Here is an 8,366-nt window from a genome sequence, read left to right as displayed (position 1 = left end):
AAAAACTTCTGAAATATTTCTTTTACAAAAATTAAATAAAATGGCTGAATAATAACAAACATTGACATTATTTGATCTATTGCTTTAATATGTGTTCAGTTCTTGGTGAAATGAGACAAACATTGTCTTTGATTTCTTTTGGCATTTCACTGGCAGTCTTCAAAATGTGATTTTTTTCCTATATAAATAGATTATTTTCTTGCATTTTGTTATTGAATAGTTAATGACCCTGTTTGGAATTTCTGTGCACTGGTCTTCAAGGAGTTCTGCAAATTAGGTGATAACACTATTAAGGAATAAGTAAGAAACATATGGTGATAATGTGAAGTTTAAATGTATATTGAGAAAGTGTATGGTAACCACAGCAATTATTTAGAACCTAAACCAACAAAAGATATTTTTAAGCAAGAATATTGTGTCACCAACATTGTTTAGAAGTGCAGGTGTTTAGTGATCGAAATCAGGATGATTTTTATTATGGTTTTAAAATCATGTACAGACCATGCACTTATAGACTGTACTCGGTACAGATTGCTTTCTCTGTGGGCCACTTTCCCTTGGTGTGTCACCAACTAAAAGTCTCATTAGACAAAGCTAGTTTTCTCCCGACATCTGGACATATCTCTTCAGTCTCCTTTGCATGGTCTTCCTCATTTTCTCAATATTGGAATTACCCAGATTTTGGTTCTGAGCCCTTTCCCCTTTGTTTATATTTTTTCAATAAGATAATATGTATTTTGGTGGCTTTAAATGTAGTCTGTATGCCAGCAATTCCCATATATTCCTCTCCAACCTAGATTTCGTTTTATCCCCACACTTGCGTATTCAAGTACTTCCTCGAAGTCTGTCCACTAGATGTCACACAGATATCTCAAAGTGGAGTTCCAGACCCTCTATTGCATGTTGTCTCCTCTCCCATTGTTCTCTGTCTCAACTGATGACAGGGCCATCCTTCAAGAAATGAAAACAATTCTGCCCCCCACCCTTCCGATTCATTACCCAGCTGTGCTCATTCCTCCAAAACAAAACTCGCATCTAACCTGTTCGAAATCCCTACTGACAAATGTCCTTTTCATAGGTGAATCCCGTCATTTAGTAATCTCATTGTCAGGAATTGTTCTTTGTTTGAAATAGAAAACTTTCCATTTTCCCTAAGTGAAATCCCATCATATAGTTCAAAGGTCAGCATGTCTTTTCTGTGGAAGGGCTAGATAGTAATTTAGGTTTTGTAGGTCCTGCAGTTTCTGTTGCAGCCAATCAACTCCATGTGTCACTGTAGCAGCAAAGCGGCCACAGATGACAGGCAAACAATTGGGCGGGGCTCCGTTCCAGAACTTTATTTATAAAAATCGATGGCACATGTGCACACCATCATTCATCGCATTATTTACGATATATAGGCAAAAGGTGGAACAACCCGAGTGTCCATCAATAGATGAACGTGGTGTATACCCATATAGGAATATTATTGAGCCATGAAAAGGAATGAAATTTTGACGTGTGCTGCAGTGCAGCTTGACCTCGGAAACATGTTCAGTGGAATAAGCCAGGCACAGAAGGACAAATACTGTGTAATTCCACTCTCAAAAGATACCCAGAGTAGACAGATTCGTAGAAACAGAAAGTAGAGAAGAAGTTACCAGAGCCTGGCAGGGGAGGAAGGAAGGGTTATTCTTTAATGGGCGCCAAGTTTCTGCTGGGGATGATGAAGTTTGGGTATAGAGAGTGGTGATAGCTACAGTGTTGTAAATGTACTCAGTGCCACTAAATTGCACATTTACAGAGTGTTAAAATAATAAATACCGTGTTAATGTCTGTTTTACCAAAATTAAGAAAGTAAAAAGGAAACAATAGAAATGGGGTGGGGGGTTGGCAGGCTGGGTTTGACCCCCTGGCTGTATTTGCAGAGAGTAAAATCTTGCCAGCTTCTACTTTAGGCTTATTTCATACATGTTTTGTATTCTAACTCTTAATCATCTTAGTTACTATCCCCTAGGTGCTTGATCTTGAATATTGAAACTAATAACTGAATCTTAAGTACTTATTCATTTGACTTCTGTTTGTGTCACCCCAAAAGGCATATGCTTAAACCCTTATCAAGTATGATGGCTTTAGGAGGTGGGGCCTCTGGGAGGTGATTAGGTTATGAGGGTAGAGCCCTTGTGAATGGGATTAGTGCCCTTATTAGAAGGACAGAGAGATCAGGTAGTGTGATGAGAAATGATGTGTATGAAGATACAGCAAGAAAGCATCTGTCTACAAACCAGGAAGAGGGCCTTCATCAGAAACGAAGTGGCCGGCACCTTGATTCCAGAACTGAAGGCAGAGCCTTTGCTTTGTTTCTGGCTATCGTTCCTGGTGCCTAGAACAGTGCCAGGCACATAGGAGGCCCTCAGTCACGTGTTGCATGAGTACCAGGAATGATGTGGCCTGTGATTCCTTACTGCCGGGAGGTCCGCCTTCCTTCTGCCCCATCCTGCTTAAAACATACTCTCCTCGGTAGCTTGCTCAGAGCAGCAGTGTTTCTCAGCCTTGCTATCATTCGTATATTAGAAATGCAAAATGTCAGTGACGGAAAATAGTTTCCCTGCCCACCAAATACTTCTGTGTTACTCGAGAGTTGATGTGTAATAGCAGTCATGCCTAATTGGAGAGATCGGAGGTAAAGAAATGATCACAGCCCTCAGAAAAGAAATGGAGTTAAGGAATCTGGTTACAGGGCAGTTTCAGCTTTGTAGTTTATGATCAGTAACCACATTTCCTGCCCTTCCTCATTAATGCACCCAGCTGTTTTTTTCCTAGGCCCCTTCATGCCTTGATGGATATTCTTCATCTGTAAATGGCTAACCCGGGATATATCATGTAGGTCTTCATAGTTTGAAACAAGAGGCCGCTGAGCTTGACAGTTAAGCACACAGGTCTCAGAGTTGGACTTTATGAGTTTGCATTTGCCACTTAATAACTGATTAACCCTGAGCAAGTTACTTAACCTCTCTGTGCCACAGCTTTCTCCTCCATAATGAAGCTGCTCATATGTTCACTTTGTAGGGTGATGTGTGCAGTGATTCAGAGTGCCTACATGTAAACATTCAGTAAGATGTCAAGTGCTAGTATTCTGTGATTTCCTTGTAATGACTTATAATATTTCCTAAAACGAAGAATGGTGGGAGAAGAGAGGCATTTAAAGTTTGAAACTCGTATTCTGTACTTTTCACTGCGGAGTGATTGAACGTGAATCAAATGAACCCACGCTCCACCTTCGTCTTGTCCTCCGCCTCTGATTCGTGGAGCAGTGTGCTAAACAGCTATGTGTAGGCTTTTGGTAGTGACATTAACTGCAGGACTTGGTGTGGTTTGGGTTTTTGTCCTGCTTTTTAATACTGGTGGAAGGCGATGGCACATTTAGAGTCCAACAAGCCAGTTTTCAGTTCTGAAAGTTCTTGAGTTCCAGCTCTTTGTGATACCATTTGATGGAGAAACGGAAAGTTTCAGTGAGCATTGACATTTTCTGCTTTAGGCACCAAAGTAGTAGAAAGCTGGATTGGCCTCGGGGCTCTCCACTCCAGGTTTAAGAAGCAAGGCCAACAAAAATTCAAAACGGCTTTATTTAGAGTTCAGAGTTCGTCAGTGTTACTGTCAAGAAATACTTTAGGGAGTTCAAAGAAAAGGTAAGAATCTGAGGCTAGAGTGATAGAATCAACGGGTCCTTAGAGAGTTCGAGTGGCTCTGGAGGGTCAGTAACTGAATTAGAGGTAATAGAGCAAAGCGGGGGATGGACACTTACTGAATGTCTCCTGCCGGGCACTTGTGGATTAAGCTGTGAGAAAAACAGGCTGGTTGGGATATGAGGGCACATGCAAAGAGGAAATAGAAGGCAAGACTAGGTGTGTTAAGACGGAGCCAGATGGCAGAGGACCTGAATGCCAGGTGAAGTAATTTATATCTGTTGAAGGCTTCGTGCCACAGGTGAAATTATATCAGCCGTGTTCTCTGTATCTGTTTATCTTTTAGCATCCCTAGAGCAGAGGCTGCAGGGTTGAAGATCAGTTAAGAAATTCCCACTATCATTTGAGTTTGAGATGACAAAACATAGTCGATGGCAGTGGAACAAAGGGAGAGAAGAGCTTTTAAAAACGATCGATAGGATTCGGTGTGTGGGATATCTGAGATTAATTATGGGGGTCAGTACTCCTTTTTTTTTAACCTGTTGGATTTGAGATGATAGTAAGACGTGAGTTGGTGATGTCCTACATTCTTAGAACAGTATTTTGAGGGCCAACCACATGCAGACTTTGAACAAGGCTCTGGGGGTACATAGGGATCGAGGCTGATTAGCATCCATGTCCTCATGGAGCTTACAATCTCGTGGGAGAGGCCGACAAGTCGCACAGCTGTAATTACAAACGGTGGTCGCCGAGAATGGCGTGAGGGCCGTGGACCGCAGTGAACTAAAAGGCCAGTACAACCGGAGCAAAGACTGCGGGATGAGGAGGCGGGAGAGGTAGGCAGGAGGCTACCTAAGAGGCGAAGGCTATAAAATCTGATTTGAGTCAGCGCTGCAGAGTTGGTGGTTGACAGGAAACGTGTGTGGTAGACAGAAAACAGAGCTCTGAGCAATGGTAGAAGCAAGGAAGCTGAAAATAAGCCAGTAGAGGAGCGGCCCAGAACCAGGAGAGTAAGTGCCGAGGACTGTGATGATGCGCTGTTTGGTTGGCCAGGAAGGGACCCTCTTGGAAAGGTCCGTTTGGATCTGGCACCCAAGACTTAGGTGCCCTTCAAGCAGAAACAGGATTTCAAGAGAGAGAGGAGAAAGACTGGGCGCTTAAGAAATTGAGGTAGCGGCTATAAATCGCCCATTTAAGAAGCTGCTAATGAAAACATTTTTTATAGATTTTTAAAACGTTTGCCTACATGATATTTTTACTTAGCTAAGTTAATCTTATGATGTGTTTCAGATGAAAAAAAAGATATTGACCATGAGACGGTGGTTGAAGAACAGATCATTGGAGAGAACTCACCCCCCGATTATTCAGAGTACATGACAGGAAAGAAACTTCCTCCTGGAGGGATACCTGGCATTGACCTCTCAGATCCCAAACAACTGGCAGAATTTGCTAGGTAAGTTATAAGGACTTTCTTCTAATCACAGGAAGTATTTGAGTGTTGCCACCCATATTTGGTGCCCAAGTTATAATGGCGGTTTCTGTTCTTGCTCTAGGGGGACTTCTGAAAACAAAAGCAGTCCGTTTTCTTTTTCATAATAGCTAGGCTGCTAATGTGAGTTGGCACCATTTAGATCCTTATAATCAGATGAAGTAAATACTCTCTTAATTCCATAAATGGCATTGCTTGTGGATAAATAAAATTGCATATAGCTTGCTGGGTGTTGGCGCTCCTGACTGTGCCTGCTGGCCTGCTCGTGTAGTTTCCGGTTGAGTGCATTGTCCTGGACGGAGCTGCAGGAGACATAGGTCTGTACCAGCTCTGTACCGCTGACCGCTGGAGCGGATTTCATCGTTCAGATTTTAGCGTGTCATCAGTTACACTCCCAGTGTTTTGTTAATTTAAGCTGATACAACAGGAAGAGAGCAAATATTAAGGGCTGGGACCCCAAGGTGAGCAGTCAGGAAGATCAAAACCCATTGGGTGTGTGTTTAGCCCGAATCGGGCTGGCTTCCTACAGAAGCCTCTGACCCTTTTTAAAAACTTTTTTTTTTTCCAGTATTTGTTGGGCCATTTTTACGGGGACATGAGAAACCCCACGAAGATGTAAACTTTTAAATAAAATGAACGAATAAATTCTGGAGCCAGAGGGCCTTCTCCTTTCCCACCTGAGGTTGAGTGAGTCCCGGAACCACCCAGACAATTTAGGTGAAGGCAGAATCACGAAGAAAGAAATCTTTGTGTCTTACATTGGCTGAGAACAGAGTGGGGCACCTTTTTTCTGTCTCTTGAGAGCAGAGCGGAGTAGGAGATAGCAGGAGACCCCAAGTGGCCCAGTATCTTTAATAAAGGGGTTTGAGCCCTGGTCTCCACTCCAGATAAATTGCATTTGTAGAGAACATGCACATTAATTTAATTCTAATTTATCATGGCTTAACAAAAGAAGGTGAGGCTTAATCCTTTCTTTAACGACACTGTGTTCCAGCTTTTGTTGCCAGTAATGTTTTAAATACAGGTGTGTGCATCAAATATTAACTGCCCCAAAATACAAATACAAGTGGAATCTGTGGGGTCCGTAGTCATCAATGGGGTTAGAGTTTTGGGGCAGATTGAGCCAGATACCATGCCAGAGTCATATTGTTACATGTTCTTAAAGTTAGTCACTTCTTCCTTACAGTACTCAGAATTTAGCTAGGACCTGGTTGGCTGTATCCCCAGGATAGCGATATGGTATACAGGAATCAGGGAAGGCTTTGAAGAGGGAGCCATTTGGTTGGGGCTTGAAGGGCGTGGAGTTTTGATAGATAGGTGCGGGTTCTGTGGTGGGGCCTGCGTGCTGGAATGGCGTGAGCGCAGCATACACATTCAGTATACACACCCAGCGTATGTTCAGGAAGCAGGAAACAGGTTTGCCTGGGAATTGGGGTGCCGTAAAAGAATGCATGTGATGGAGATGACAGGAGGCAGTGGAAAAGCTTGATTAGAAGCTTTGCTCCTTAGGAGAAGGGAAATTGGGAGAGGGTGCTGGTTTGGGCTTCAGGGTAGGCAGCGTTTGGTTTAAGATGCAGATCCATTCTGGGCTTGAGGTGGTTTGGGGAAGTAAGTTAGGATACAGTCATCTGAGGAAGGACAGCGCTCGGTAAGTCAGCTTTGTTGGGGGGAGGTTTTGGAGGGAAGAGGCCACCCTGTAAGGTCCTGGGAAAGTCCTGTATTCGAAGGGTGAGTGGGGCCAGTGATGGAGCAGAAGGATCATTCGGGAAGGTATGTACAGCATCACAAAAGCCAGCTGAGGGAGGGATGTGATTCTAAATTATATATAGTGAAGTGATTTCACTGGAGGAGGCGAGGGCTTTGCAGAGAGGGCGCCTGTGGGTGGTGAGCAGTAGACAGAATTAGGTGTTGGTGACCCTTGGCATTCCCCCTCGTGCTGGAAAATAGGGAGGCTGATCTGAAAGCTTGTTTCTAGTCCTCCTAACAGAAAATGCATGGTGTTTTAGCCCTAAAGTCAGGAGCACGTGTCGCTGTTGTGGAATAGAAGCCTCTGCTTGTTTCCCAGGTGGCCTCGCCTCTGTACCAGGGCTGCCTGAGACTTTCCTCGTGAGGGAAGGGGCCCACAGAGACTGGGGTCCCAGGTGCCAGGTATTTCAAAGGTACCATTTACGAAATTTCAGAACACTAAGTATAAAGAACCTAAGAACTTCTAGAGAGAAAAGCTAGGTCACCTACACAAGAATGGTCGTTAGAGCTAAATGAGACTTCAACAGCAGTCAGTAATCAGAAGATAGTGGAGTGGTGTGTTTTGAGATTTCTGAGGAGAAATTATTATAAACGTAGAATTCTTGATCCAGTGAACCTATCGATCCTATACAGGGCAAAATAATGATAGTTTCAGACATGTAGGACTTGTTTTATGTTGCATGCACCCTGTCTGAGGAGGCCGCTTGAGGATATATTCCAGTAAAATGAGGGCGAATATCAACAGGAAGACTCCCTAAAGAACACAGCGAAGAGAAACCGAGAAGACAGCTGTGTAGAAGGCTGGAAAACATGCTCCGTTTAGAATAGGAAGTCAGTGCTTTGTCAGAATTTCTTCAAGAAAAGTCGATTGCAAAAGCAAAGAGAATCAGAAACTCTCAGAAAAGGGGAGGTAGGACTAGGAAGGCCATGGCCTAAAAACGGGGCATACTTTTAACAGTATTTAAAGAGAAAGAGCTCATTTGACCTGACTCTGGGAGAATTCTCTCCTGGGTACTGAACGTTCTAGATTGGACTTCTAGAGCAAGAAATGTGATCCTGATATAGTTTTATTAATTAATGTCACCCTAATAAATTTAATTTAAAAAAAAAAATGTGATCCTGGCACACAGTTAAATTCTACAGTAAGTAGTATTTACAGAATCATCTGAATACAGCGTGTTTATTTTCTTTTATGATCAACCTGCCAAAGATTTTATTTTGTATGCAGAATAGAATGAAATCTTGCTCATCTTGACAGTGTTTGCAAAGTGAAAGTATAGGGGCTGAGCTCATTCTCCTCTGTATTTTCCATAGTATCTTGAAAAAAATCACGTGAAACTAAGCAAATCTCTCCGATTGGACGGTGGTGGTGAGAAGGATTTGAGCCCGGGCTGCCCTATTTTCTTAGGTCTCCAAGTTTTAGAATGTGTGTGATAACAGCTGAGTAGGGTTCCCAGAGGCCCCAG

At 43.0% G+C, this 8,366-nt stretch overlaps 1 protein-coding gene across 1 annotated transcript in view; it reads left to right on the top strand.

Moving 5' to 3' along the window:
* The first annotated feature begins 4,851 nt into the window (after positions 1–4,851).
* Positions 4,852–8,366, top strand: part of YY1 (YY1 transcription factor) — a 13,086-nt gene continuing 9,571 nt past the window's right edge. The window contains exon 1 of the mRNA XM_011375248.2: positions 4,852–5,118. Within this exon, the coding sequence (XP_011373550.2) occupies positions 5,039–5,118 (80 nt within the window). The 5' untranslated portion in view covers positions 4,852–5,038. The remainder of the gene's footprint in view (positions 5,119–8,366) is intronic.

This window comes from Pteropus vampyrus, unplaced genomic scaffold (genome assembly GCF_000151845.1).
Source record: "Pteropus vampyrus isolate Shadow unplaced genomic scaffold, Pvam_2.0 Scaffold268, whole genome shotgun sequence".
NCBI lineage: Eukaryota > Metazoa > Chordata > Mammalia > Chiroptera > Pteropodidae > Pteropus > Pteropus vampyrus.
This window is presented reverse-complemented; position numbering and strand designations above follow the sequence as displayed.